This window comes from Pogona vitticeps, chromosome 2, assembly GCF_051106095.1.
Source record: "Pogona vitticeps strain Pit_001003342236 chromosome 2, PviZW2.1, whole genome shotgun sequence".
NCBI classification, from domain to species: domain Eukaryota; kingdom Metazoa; phylum Chordata; class Lepidosauria; order Squamata; family Agamidae; genus Pogona; species Pogona vitticeps.
The window spans coordinates 73,063,220-73,077,893 of record NC_135784.1 but is presented as its reverse complement, the minus strand read 5'-3'; the positions used below and the strand labels follow the sequence as shown (position 1 = coordinate 73,077,893).

At 40.7% G+C, this 14,674-nt stretch overlaps 1 protein-coding gene across 5 annotated transcripts in view; it reads right to left on the bottom strand.

The window, feature by feature from the left end:
- The window catches only part of TAMM41 (TAM41 mitochondrial translocator assembly and maintenance homolog), a 35,552-nt gene that overhangs the window by 13,470 nt on the left and 7,408 nt on the right, over positions 1–14,674 (bottom strand). For all 5 annotated transcript variants that reach the window (XR_013541715.1, XR_013541716.1, XR_002301372.3 and 2 more), the window contains exons 4-6: positions 11,436–11,586; positions 4,440–4,585; positions 2,530–2,695 (exon numbers count right to left, since the gene is read on the bottom strand). Coding sequence is in view for 1 of the 5 variants with exons in the window: in XM_020802568.3 (XP_020658227.2) it covers positions 2,530–2,695; positions 4,440–4,585; positions 11,436–11,586 (463 nt within the window). In the remaining 4 variants the exon portion in view is untranslated. The remainder of the gene's footprint in view (positions 1–2,529; positions 2,696–4,439; positions 4,586–11,435; positions 11,587–14,674) is intronic.

The window sequence follows — 14,674 nt, the reverse complement described above, 5'->3', positions numbered from 1 at the left end:
GTTGAGTCAAGCAACAGGCTTTTAACCCACGTGTCATATAAACCATGGGTGGGTCACAATGGAGGCCCTAAGGAGGACCAATTTTTCCCCCTCCACCTCACACAGGCTCCAGAAATGCCTATTTTCAGACACCACCACCCCAAAAAAATAATGTAAACACAAAGTGCCTTGATTTCATTATTTGCAAAAACCACTGCTGCTGGAGACCTGCAAGGATGAAACAAAGATTTGCTTTAGCAAATCAAATCAAATCAGCTTTGAACTTTTTAAAGGGGGGGAGGGGCTAGGATAAACTTAAGGGCTGCAAAAATACCCCTGTGGGCTACTTGTGGCCCATCCCTGATACAAACTAGTGGTTCTGGTTCAACAATAAGGACACAACAATCATCTCTGTGGGGTGCAAAGGTTTCATTCCATTCAGTTAGAAACCATTTGCCCGTAGTATTCTTGCAGGCAGATTCTGCACTAACTACAGCTTCTAAAAAATCATCTTCAAGGGCAGCCCCATGTATAATATGCTATGGTAATCCAACTGGAAAGTTAGTTTCTGACAAGGAATGTTTGCTGTGGGTAAGCCGTATCAGTGATTTCCTGGAACCAGGGTCACTATGTTGGTCTGCAGCTGCAAAAGCAACAAAGAATCTTCCAGCATTTTAAAAATTAAAAAGTGTTATCTGGCATAAGTTGATGGGAACTATACCATCTGGTACTTAATGCCACATTAAAAGTTTGTGCTAGATAAAACATTTTAATAGCTTCATCCCACTGAGGCTACCTAGGTCTTTAGTGGCAATGGCTATTTTGAAAGGATTGCAATGCCATCCACCACAGATTGACCTCACCTCCTGGGCCTGAGAACCACTCTTCCACATACCCCATGTCTCATTAAAATCCAGGTTATAAGAATTCATTCATCCAGACACCACTAGACAGAAATTCATAACCTGCACAGGTTACCTGACACCGATGACTAAGAGAAAGCTGAATGTTGTGAGGTAAGCACACTTCACTCTTAAACTCTCAGATGACCTCTCCCAGTTTCACAATAATCTCTTAATTCATGAGTATTTACATATGCTAATTTGCTAGATTTCAAATGGCTCTCCATGGCTAGTATCCTACTGGTATTCTCGGGCTACGAATCATTGAATCAGTTCTTGAATGGCAAATCAATACTTAAAAACCATCTGATTTAATTAATGGGTCTACTACACTTGGGATGAGCAATAGGATACCCTGCCTATGAGGACAAGACACATAACTAACTTCTTTTCATTTCAGCCTCACTGCCTCTGCGATGAAAATTACAGCTTTTTCTCTATGATGCGCTTAACTTTCTTCGAATTAAATAGGCTTCAAAATGGCTGAACTTTAATTAGTTTATGCCTATTTTTCTAATTACAATTTTGACTTGATGGAAAGCTATGCTTCCTTTACACTGTAGAGTTTACAAAAAGCCCTAGTAAGGTGGTCACTATCTTGCACTTTTAAAGGCAGAGCAAATGGAGGTTAAACTAATACAATTTCTCAAACCATCCAACACATTTATGGTTCTGAAGGTACTGAAGTACATATTGTAGGTTACAATTATAGTATGCCATTCACTGGGCATAAATAGCTCCCGGACACAACTCTCAAGAACTCCATTCTGCTTAGCAGGAACCAATTTACTGACTAGAAGCCCAAAAACTGTGCATCTAATTCTGCAGGGCTATGGCAAACCGATTCTGAAACTAAGTACTGTAGCCTGTAATATGGAATGAGGAAAGAATGGCTTACAACAATGACTGGGCACACCTATTTTGAACTTTTTCTTTGAAAAGAATTAGCCTCCGGAGATATTAGCACTGGTCTAAAACTATCAGTTTGATGCAATTATTCTATCACACCATTCTGAATACATCAGATATTCTCTGATTTCAAAAGCTTAAGTAAGGTATGGCTTAGCACTTAAATGGGAATAACAAGCAAATTCAGGTAGGACTAGGAAAGACTCCTGCCTAAAACCCTTGAGAGCTACTGCCAGTGAGACCTGAGAGTGCTAAGCTAAATAGACCATTAGTGTGATTTGGCATACGATTATTTTAAGAATATTAAGCACTGTGCCGCCTATACAAGAATATTAAACAACAATCCATCTTGCAAAAGTGTTTTATTTCAACAAAAAATAAGACACTGACCAAAATCCTGTTGCTTGGCATAGTAAAGCACACTGGAGTATATCCATTCAATCAATGGGGATTTAGTGAGTCAACTCTGCTGTAAGCTTCACTGATTCAAATGGGTCTATTCCTACTGTGACTTACTATGCCTAAGTTAGTTACATTAGAGTAGGCCCCTTTGAACCAATGGAACTTACAGGAGTTGACTCACCAAATCCCCACTGATATAATGGGTTTACTCTAGTAGGAGTTACTATACTAAGCAATAGGCCATTTGGGCCATTAAGTTACAAGAACTGTAAAGTAATCATGAACACACTTGTTCTTAAATGTCCACTTCTGTATTATTATTCATCACTAAGCTTACCCTGATGTACCACTAATCCACAGTCTGGATCATGGGCAACTTGCAATAAAATTTCTTCAACATCTCTGTTCTTCCCTGGAGGATCCATGAGAGATGTTATTTTCTGCTGCAAGGCCCTTGGCAAAGTCATCAGTTGCGTAAATTGACCTTCCGGACTCTTATCTATCTAAAGACAGAGATGAATAAGAAAATGCATTTTGGGAACAATTTTAGTTTCAGCAGCCAAACTTTGCAATCAGACTGCTGATTTTGCAGTCTATTCACGCTCTTTGTCAAATAGGCACACACACAAGTATCACACGCTGCAAAAGAAGGGAAATGAAAATGTCAGGGATGTTTGTCCACTTCTATTATTCTGACCTACAACATCTCTCCAAGATGCAAAGCAAGGTTTGCTCATATCACCTGCTCAATGATTCCAAGTTCAATCCAGGATGCATGGATCCTGGATTGAACTTGGAAATGTCCCAGTGCAAAGTATTATTTCTTATTTATTTATTTCTTTGGTTTACATACCGCCCCATTAGTGCAAAGCACTAATTTGCAACAACTGATAAAACATACAAGCATGTGCTTTACAACTAGGCACGCCTGCTTCTACTGGCTCTGCATTTTAAATATTCTAACGAAACAAATAAACAAACCTCCATATTCATCCTGTTATTCCCAATACTTATTCAAACACTCATAGGCTGAAATCCAGTAGCAAATCATAACAAGAATTGACCCACTGAATCAATGGAACTTATGGAAAACTTGACTCCCCACTTATTCAACAGGCCCACTCTGGTTGTAACTTGCTTATTGGATTTCAGCCATAACATTTCACATGACTCAGACTTTGCAGGTTTTATTCCTACAACTCGAGCAACGTCTTTATATTAAAACAAGAGCTGGTATAACATAGACAGGAAAAGTGACAAGTTTAAATCCCATTCTAGCCATGAACTTGACACTTTCCAATATAAGACCACACTAGACATACAATGCAGGTGTGAGCAATCTTATCTGGCTTGGGGGGGGGGAGGAGAGGGAAGGAGGGGACCTCAGGCCCTGGAACTAAAACTGGCCCTCTTGGGGCCAAGGACTAGGATTCCCCAGACGGTCACACCCTGTTCCCCAAGACACCACCATTTGGCAGTTTCCCCAGATTCTGCACATCTTACCACAAAACCAAACCAAACCTCCACAATCAATTCAGTGAATTCCCTATTTGCATATGTTGCATGTGAATGAGTTTGCATGAAAGAAAAATCACTGTGCACTAACACAGGATTTCTTCAACTCAACAGCAGCCAAATTTTGTCACATAATATATTATACCTACAGAAGTTGCTGCATCGAACATGTTTTATTTCACTTCTGAAAGACTGCTGTCTTATCTTGGTGACAAGATTAAACAGCAATCTTTCATGCCACAAAACATCGTTCCTACATCCCCCCCCCCGCCCATCTGTGGACAAAACGAGATTTTTTTTAGCAGTGCAGGTACATTATAGTTTTTCAGGTATGTAACTTATAAACTGATATACAAAGGGCCTCTGGTCAATGTTCTAAGTTCTATCCTTGTACAGAAATACACAATACTTTTAATTTCTAACTGCCAGAAGCCAACCAGGTTATGTTACTTTCCTGGCATCTGTTTTAAAACAAGTTCTATGAGACAAAGTCCAAGTTACAATCGCAACTCATGATTTGGTAACATAAACAGCCCAGTTGGTACTACTTACCTCCCTAACACATGACACAATTATTCAAATGGAAGAAACAAAATGGGGAGTCATGTTCACTACTGAAGCTGCAGGTACCAGCTCAGTTAAGCCATCCATTCAAAGGAGAAAAGGGGCAGGAAATAGGCACCAACAAACACAATATCATGAGTCCATAATAAAATGTAATGACCAACTTACCTCCATTCTGCCCAGATGGTGCTTGTATACCACTTGTGGGCAATCTTGCAGCATGTTACTGTATAGCTTCTGAAAATGTACCATGTTTGGCTTCACTATGTTCATAACCTTTGACTTATCTTCTCCAATGATCATTCTGAAGTCACCTGAACAAAAGCAAGATGCATGTTTACTAAACAGATTCTTAACCATGACTGCAAAGGGGTGGCATTAACTACTAATAGTAAAACCACCCTTTTGGATGTAACACTTCCATTTCTAAAAATGAAAGTAGGCAGAGAGGAGTATGCAATCCCATGGAAAGCTCCCAGCCTCCTAAACGAAGTAAAGAATACTAACAACATTGCATCAGTGTTGTGGCTGTTTCATTAATCTTAAACACCAATCAAACTCATGAATTAATGAGAGAGACAGAGATTGATTGAATGTGATACAGCAAACAAATGGAGAGACTTGGACTGGAAATCAAATTCTTCCCTGGGCCAAGAAGCTCAGGAAGCCATTTTGCTATCCTTATTAACACATCTGTCATACTGGTGTTGTAAGAATAATGGTGAGAGAATAACCCCGTGTTGGCCCTTCAAGTAGAAATGAGGATGCTGTGGACCTACAAAGGGCAATGCAGTATGATGATTATCCCTGACAATTTCCAAGCCTGCTGGGCCCAAAAATTGTAACCCAACATCTGTGTGTGTGTGTGCAAGTGCTTCTCTAGAACAACAAAAACTAAAATGATTCCCCCAAACTAGCAGAAAATAAACACACTTGTTTGTGTTTGTTAACACATTCAAAGGGGGTAACTTTCCTTTAAAATCTTCTTTTCCAACCTGATTTTTAAAGAATGACTCATCTTCCTATCACACTGAATCAAATTTTCCTTAACCAATAGTTCTCCTGGACGCTCATATAGGCTACTAAACCAAGGGTCAACACTGGTTTGACTTTGAGCCAGTTCCCATTTATTTTCATGACAGATCTTGCCCTTCAGAGGCCACTGAACTATAACTTAAAGCCAGGTTCCCCAACTTCTTACCCTCCACAGGTTTTGAACTCTAGCCCTCGTCATGCATTATTTTTGATCATGCCTGGTTGAGGCTGTAGACAGTCTAGAAGACACTAGGTCGAGGAATGCTGACTCAAAGAATTATCTGGACCTTCATTTGAAGGGTTGTGCACTTCAAAACCCACCTGGTGCAATTCTGGGTTCTCAAGCAAAGCTTCAGCAGAGCTAATCTGTTTCATTCTTACTTTCTGTATAATAATAATAATAATAATAATAATAATAATAATAATAATAATAATAATAATAATAATAATAATAATAATAATAATAATAATAATAATAATAATAATAATAATAATAATAATAATAATAATAGATGATCTTTGAACTGCAGAGGTGGAAGGGACCCGATGGACCAGCAAGTTCAGCCCCTCTCAAAGAGGGACAGTGGGAAATTGAACTCCCAACTTCTGGCTCCACAGCCAGAGGCCTAAGCTACTGAGCTATGGATCCTCTCTTCATGTATCATGAAAACAGTTAAAAGTGAAAGTTAAAAAAAATTGTTCCTGTCACATGTAGAGCAAGAGAACCATAAGGTATAACCTCAAACACAGCTTTATTGGTTTCACACCAATTTAGTCCCCCATATAAAGATGTCATTTTTTAGATATCTTAAATAGTTGAAAAGGAAGTGACTTCTCATTTTTCCCTCTGCTGAAAGTTGGCTGTTATCATGGTTATTTTCTCTCTGGAAGTAGCATCTGGACACAATTACGCTGCATTAAACCCTGTCTCCAAAATTCTTCACCAAAGAAACTACTTACCTTCCTACACTTCTTTTCCCACTTCTTTTTCCTTAAATGCTCAAGTGTAACAATCTGGACTTTTCATTTAAAAATTTAAGCGGCCAAAGTATTTTATCCATGTATACGAAAACAAACAGAACAGAACATTGATGTGTTGTTTCTAAGTCAGGTGCACTGACACGAAGCTGTAACAGGTATAACATTCTGGTTCTCCTACAGAATGTGCCTTAAGGTTTCCTGAAACAAAATTACTTAGCCTTGTCTAACAGAAACTTACCCTAGAAAAGGTCAGAGATAGACTGTTAAAGGATTTCCTTTACTACATACAGTACAACATAATATGACCACTCATCTTTGAACCAAGCTGTGCCAACAGGGCTTGTTTACAATTCCAAGACCATAACTACAAACTACTATACATAGTCTTGTGGTTGTCCATCTAGAATTAAAAATATTATGCAATGAACCAAAACTTGTCAGCTCAACTTGGCATTACAAATCTGGCACATGTTGCTGTTAAATGCCAGGTTGGTTCAAAATAAACCTGAACTAATATTAGAATTAGGAAAAGGCCAACCTGCTGTGTATAACTGAAACCTCCGTGGGAGAGGTAGCCCCTTCCCAGCTACCCCCCAGGATATCAGATCCAGCATCATGGCAGGGCAGGGGCACTGCTGTAGTCCATGGAAACTCCATTAATGCCAGCAGAATGTTGCCCGGGTCTGGAATGTCTTCACCTCATGCTGGACCACTGGGTGTGGTGTTGTTGGTGTACAGCTCCTCCTGCAACCCAACATACCCCCTACCAGATTCAACAGAACGTCTCTGCTGCTGTGTTGAGGTCCGCAGGGGATGCTATGTGGGTCCTTGAGCATTGTCTGGGCCAATAAGCTGAAACTGAATCCAGATACAACAGAGATTCTACTGCTGAGAGGATATCAGACTGGTTACCTCACTCCCATGAAGGATCAGGTCCTTGGACTCAGCTCTCTTTATGGAGGTGCAAATACCTGTTGTGCCTTTTACCAATTTTTATTGATTGCTCAGTTGCACCCCCACCTGGACAAGAATGGCCTAACAGCAGTGGTGAATGCGTTGGTAATCTCTAAAATAGAGCTCCCCTTGAAGTCAGTATGGAAACTTGGTTGATCCAAAATGAGGCCGCAGACTGATTACAGGTACCAGTAGAGATGAACACATCTCCCCATCTTGGCACACCTTCACTGGCTCCCTCTTAGTTTCTGTGTTCAGTTTAAGGTGCTGGCTACAACACCTTGATATTGGGCGAACTGTCTCTTCCACAAAACAGCTACCCATCCACACACTCCTTGATGTTATGAATTGTAACACCCAAGGAGACCAAAGAAGTCAGCATGAGGAACAGAGCTTTTTCAGTGGTGGCCCTTTCCCTCAGGAACAAGCTGCCGACAGAGGTTAACCAGGCACCATCCCTCTCTGTTTTTAGGAAGCTAAGACGAAATTACATAAAGCTGTCATCTGCTAGTGCAAATACTGTAGTAAGATGTTCAAATAGATTTTAATTTGTGTCTTTTTATTTAATGGTAGTTTTAGCTAGCAACAGAGTTTATTGTATTTTTCCTATTTCTCATATAACACGGGAGCGCATGATTTTATTGTTTATTGTGAACCACCCAGAAAATGACAACAGTAATAGGGCAGCACAATAATGGAATTTATTTATATTTATTTGTTTATTTATTTAAAATCATGAATTGTGATGTACATTGCTATCAGTATCTGCAGCTGCTCTTTTTTCTTTTGGCTGATACTGGATTAAATGTTGAATTGTACGTATTTTGTTCTCTGCTGTTTTTCTCCCTACAGTAAGTGTGCTATATGATATGAGTTGCAATCATCTATTGAAATTCAGCCACCCCCTACTAGGCGTCCTGTTCCACACGCTCTTGGGTTTGAGTGCATGTACCTGAAAGTGGGTGTGGTGTACTGCCACCTCGATGCACAACAGTCTTGCTGCCTGAGTTGGCTCAGCTTCAAAGGCTCCTGGATGAAGCAGATTGTCTAGATCCATTTCATTCTGGCTTCAGGCCTGGAGATTGTTTGGGTCGCCTTGGTGGATGGCCTACCCCGGGAACTGGATATAGGGAATATGTCCTTGGTTCTGCTGGATCTCTCTGTGGTTTTCAATATCATGAAAGCCACAGACCATGATATCCTTCTGGGGGTGCCTTTCTGGGATGGTTCTTGGAGGTACAGTAGTTCCAATCCTTCCTTGATGGCTGAATTCTGAAGATCGTTTTGGGGGAATCCTGTTTGACATCTTGGCCACTGGCTTATGGTGTTCCCCAGAGTTCTGTTACGCCTCCCATGTTATTCATCATCCACATGGAACCACAGGAGAGGCTGTCGAGGGTTTGGAGGATCAGTGCCATCAGTATGCTGAGGACACACGACACTAATCTCTCCTTCCCATCGGATTCCAAGGAAACTGTTCTGTGCTTAGACCATTGCCTGTTGTCTGTAATGGAGTGGATGAGGGTTTAAAACTGAAACTTAATTCAGACAAGACAGAGGTGCTCCTGGTCAGTCATAAGGTACATCAGGGGACAGGGATTCAGCCTGACCTGGATGAAGTTACACCCCTCTTCAAATGTCAGGTTCACAGTCTGGGAGTGCTCCTGGATTCAACCCTGAGCTTGGATGTACAGGTCTCATCAGTGGCCAGAAATCCCTTTGCTCAGTTCAAACTGGTACGCCAATTCTGTCCGTTCCTTGAGATGTCCAGTCTGGCCACCATTACACATGCCTTAGTTACATCCTATTTGGATTACTGCAATGTGCTCTATATGGGCTGACTTTGAAGAGTGTTTAGAAACTTCAGCTGGTTCAAAATGCAGCAGCCAGACTGTTAACTGGTGCTGGTTATAGTCAGCATGTAACTTCCTTATTACAACAGCTTCACCGGCTGTCAGTCCATTTCCAGGAACAATTCAAAGTGCTGGTTGCTACTAATAAAGCCCTACGTGGCTTGGGTCCAGGTTATTTGAAGGATCATATAACCTCACATGAGCCTTCTCAACTTTTCAAATCTTCAAAGAAGGCCTTGCCTGAAGTTCCACCACCTTTCCAAGCTTGTTTGGTGAGGACACAAGAGAAGGTATTTTCAGTGGCTGCTCCCAGGCTTTGGAATGTGTTGCCTCAGGAAGCCACATTAGCCCCCCCTCTCTTTTTTTCTGTCATCAGACAAAGTCTTTCCTTTTCAGATAGGCTTTAAAGCAATGTGGGTGTCTAGGGAATACTGTATTATGAAATTTAGATTTTTAAAAATGTTTTCAAAATATTTCTTTTTAATCTTGAGTAACATTTAATTGTGTTTGAATGTAGTTTAATATACTTTTTAAAACCTGATATTGTATAGCTGCTTTGGGTCTCCTATGGGGACAAAGGCAGCATATAAATAATATAAATAAACAAACAAGGGGATGTGTTCCATTGTACCTTATATTTCTTGGGGGGGGGGGAGGAAATTACCCTGCCTTTTAGATGACTGAGTCTACAAAGAAGTTTAAAATATAATTGGCAGCACAATAATGGAATTTATTTATATTTATTTGTTTATTTATTTAAAATCATGAATTGTGATGTACATTGCTATCAGTATATGCAGCTGCTCTTTTTTTTCTTTTGGCTGATACTGGATTAAATGTTGAATTGTACGTATTTTCTTCTCTGCTGTTTTTCCCTCCACAGTAAGTGTGCTATATGATATGAGTTGCAATCGTCTATTGAAATTCAGCCACCCCCTACTAGGCGTCCTGTTCCACAATTGGCAAGCAAATATCAAAAATATGCAGACCAATATAGGACAGCAAACAATTAACAGGAGCAGTAACTAAAGCCAGCAACTCTCTAAAGAAGGGGCAGGGAGCATCTGGGAGTAGTGAACAGTGCACTGAACCCCATGAAACCAGAGCCTGGGCCATTATTTTTAGAAAGGAACTCATCCTGTTGCTCTGGGATGAACAGATAACCACGCTGTTTCATCTGCAAGAGTAATCTGTTTCGTTGCCTATTAAAACACTGCACTGTCATCATGACAAGCTCGTAAAATGCAGGAGAGACTCTCCTGTTCAATTCCGATACGACAGCTTGATAACCCTTTGGAAAAATACAAAACACTTTTAAGCTAATGGCATAACACAGTAGTTCTAAATCCTTCCTTGAAGGAATTCATATCAGTCACCTGATATTAGAACCAAGAGGAAAAATACCCTTGCTAAGTAACTTTTAAAAGTAATCATGAAAACTATTGCAACAAAAAAGGAACCTGGTAGCTGTTTATTGTGCTACTTTTGCCTACTTTCAATTAGTTTACTTCCAAGATCTGCCTGGACCCCACCAGGGGTTGGTAGCAGCTGCAACAGCTTTCTGTGGTACAGGAAGATGCATAACAGTATTTACTGCTCCTATGGAAGGGAAGGGTCCTCCTCCCCCATTATGGTGGTACCGAGCAGGTTGTCAGCAGCCCAGATCTGCAAGCAGTAGCAAATGAGGTGGGAAACGGGCTATAAAATCAGCTTAGAAAACAGGTGGCAAGGAAGGAACCTCTCACCAGGAGGAAGTTTCATAATCTTCTTCCCAACTCATGATATTACACTTCAGATGTTTCTGGGGCAGGTAGGGTATCTTCATCTGTTATAACAAAAATAGCTAGAAGTCTAGCAGTACTTGAAATGCTGGCTACTTTTATTGGGCACAAGCCTTCATGTATTGCACACACACTCCATCAGATGCACCTGTTGAAGTGTGGGCTGCAGCCCATGTAAGTGCGTCCCATATAAAGAGTGTTAGCCTTTAAGGTGCTACAGCCCACTGCCTTGCTTATATTTCAAAAGAGCAGAGGCACCTGGCACACTGGGTGCGTGGAAGATCTTGACATTCCAGTAGCTTCGTGGGTAAGAAGGCCATGTATAAACCAAAGGCAAATCCAGCACCATGCTATATGACTTCCTTTGGCTGTTTTTTTAGCTTGCTGAGAGTTAAGTTGTTCATCGGATGTTGTAGAAACTGTTGGCAAGTAAGGCTACCAGCACTGAAGAGAACACATGAACAAGTTATAGCAGAGCCAGTATTTTTCATTTCAGGTGACTACCCTTCTCTAGTTCCTTTATAATTTAGTGGCAAAAAAAAGCTGAAATTCATACTAACCAAAATATGAGAGTCCTGCAATCTGCATATAAAGATCTTCTTCAGAGAAACTTTCAGGCAACATAAGAAAGGCTGCTGTGAGTGCACTCTTCAAATTGCTTGTGAGGGCAGACTGCAGCTTTGAATTTTCATTCTGGGTTAGGATTTTAACCTGCAATCAACAGAGAATCTTTAGATAGTGGTTACGTGCAAAAATAGAGTAAAACAACCATGCAGTTCATAAGTGAATACGAATCCCAAAATCATTACAGAGATGCAGTCATCTTCATGGAAGCTGACCAATCCCTTCCAAGTACTTGGAATACTTATCTTTTTTTGGATTATACCTCTCAGAATTCCCAAAGTCTGCACAACCATACAGACTGGAGGTATCTACCAGTTACAGTCGCTAGAGTTACAGTCCCTAGAATGGTCGTGTAGACCAAATGGGCGGAATACAAATCAAATCAAATCAAATCAATCAATAAATAAAATAATAAAAGCAATTCTTGCAATCTCTGGCAATAAGATACCAACAAGTGACCATGTTTTATCAGAGCACTCTGCAATTTAATTGGATAAAATTAACACACATACACTCATTATGTTTGTAGGGTCAATTTAATTTGATGCAACCTGTACACAACCTTGTTTAAGTTCATGCACAGAATATAGACATGATACAAAATTTTTCAGGCAGCTATTCCATTGCCTTCCTCCCTAAATTCGGTCTCGCAGGCTGCAAGAATAAGTATTATCTCTAATCTAATTACCAATTTCTGCCTTTAAAAAAATTTCACGAGACAAATTTAGAGCGAAGGAGACAGCTGGTGCATGATTGGAAAAAAATAGACTGCTATTATTACACTGTTTAGTTTTACAAGCATGCAGAAGGAACTTGGGTGAAAGCAAGTCCATGACAAAGGGATGATTATATCCAGAACTTCACAACTGAAGGTATATATATTATTTATTTATTTTTGAACATAAACCTGGAGACCTAAAACGAATCTGCAGGGCATTCAGTATCATTATTCTTCCATTATCTCCCCCTGCATTTGAAGCATGGCTTTTGTTACTGTCATAAAATCTGAACCATCTGAAGAGTAAAAGGTAAACTGGTCCTGAAAGAGGTTATTTGAACACATGTTTTCAATTTGCCCTGCCGCATGTTTTTAAAAGCCCAATTTTGCAAACAAGCATTGCACCCCCAACCCCGGAGGATGAGAAGTCAACATGATCTTCTAGAACTGAAAAGGGCAGCTGAGAAGACAATAGGGGAACTCTGTGGAAGGCAGCTGCTTTGGCTGTCTCTCTCCTAACGGCCAAATCACACAGCCAGTTGAATAACTGACTCACTAAACAGCTAGTTTCACCTCCACTGAGAAAAACTCCCTTTATGTTTCAGAAAAGCTTTACCCATAATATGTGCTCTCCTTGGCTGAGTGGGGAATCGGGAAGAGGAAAGAAACAAACAAAAAAGGCTGTTAATTCACATCTGACTCCATTTGCCCTATCATTTCATATTTGAAAGTCAGAACAAGCAGGCCCTTGTTCTGTTTTAAATGACACATGTCTCCATGTATGAGTTGATTAAAAACAGAGAATGTAGACCAATTCTAAACATTTTACGGCACAGCAACTTCTACTGAATGTTGTGCTGCTTAACACACATATCTCAGTCTACAGCCAGAGTTTCCTAACTCAGAAAAAGTGAAGACTTTAAAAACTGTCCCTGTCTAACATTTATGTATAATGCCATTCCCCTGGCCCCTCCACGCACACTTACTTTTTACCATGCTAAGGCCCTGTCCCAGAGCATTTAGACATTTGCATTCTTTCAATGAAGTCATTGCATGTTCCATAATGTTACCTTCCTCACAGAACAAGAAACATACCATAGTGCTTGGAAGAAAGAATTACTACAGTATACCACAGAAGTGAGCATACCACCTCACATGCGCTGTCCCGTCAAAATAATGCGACACGTTTGCTGCAGACAGGCAGACTAAAGACTTGGATTTCTGGAACCATGTCCTGTGGGCCGGTAAGACCAATATAAATTTATTTGGTTCAGATGGTGTCAAGAGTGTGTGGTGGCAACCAGGTGAGGAATACAAAGACAAGTGTGTCGTGCCTACAGCTCACTGAAGGGAACCATAAATGCCAACATGTACTGTGACATAACGAAGCAGAGCACGATCCCCTCCCTTTGGAGACTGGGCCACAGGGCAGTATTCCAACATGATAACAACCCCAAACACACCTCCCAAACAACCACTGCCTTGCTAAAGAAGCTGAGGGTCAAGGTGATGGACTGGCTAAGCATATCTCCAGACCTAAACCTTATTGAGCACCTGTGGGGCATCCTGAAATGGAAGATGGAGGTGTGCAAGGTCACTAACATCCACCAGCTCTGTGATGTCGTCATGGAGGAGTGGAAGGGGACTCCAGTGGCAACCTGTGAAGCTCTGGTGAACTCTGTGCCCAAGAGGGTTAAGGCAGTGCTGGAAAATAATGGTGGCCACACAAAATATTGATACTTTGTGCCCAATTTGGACATTGTCACTTAGGGGTGTACTCACTTTTTTTGCCAGCGGTTTAGACATTAATGGCTGTGTGCTGCATTATTTTGAGGGGATAGCACATTTACATTGTTATAAAACCTGTATACTCACTGATTTAATATCCTCTAAACATGAAAGAGCAATAGATATCTATTGTAGGCTCATAGAGCGGAATGTATAGGAAAAACCTCTTGTGAGTAGAGCTGTGGCAAGTGCGCTAGGAGTGGCTTCGAAGAATGGATAGGAAGTGTGGTGTCTCCTCATTTCTGGAGCTATTAGCTACCCTCACCTGCATTCTCGGGGCCTAAATCTTCACGTGAATCTCAACTGGAGTGGACCCACAGGAAAAAAAATTGCTGAATGAGTTACTAGCATTTATGGAAATCCCATTGATTCAATGGGCTGATTCAGGTTGGAACTACTCAATGAGTTAAATCCCCCCCCCAATTTTTTAGCATGCCCTAAGATGTATTAAAGCAAAAAGAAATGTAAAATTTACTTAAAAGCCACCGTTGGGATGAAAACAGCGACTACTCTGCTTATTCAGTTCTCTACCATGAAGTTATATGAGAAATTTTGGCTCATCAAGCTTCTGTGGTGTCCAAAGCAAGAAGCCAACAAACTCTTGAGACCAAGCCAGAAGGGCCTGGGAAGAAGAAAAGGGTTCACTCTCCTCAATAGCCAATTGTGCCC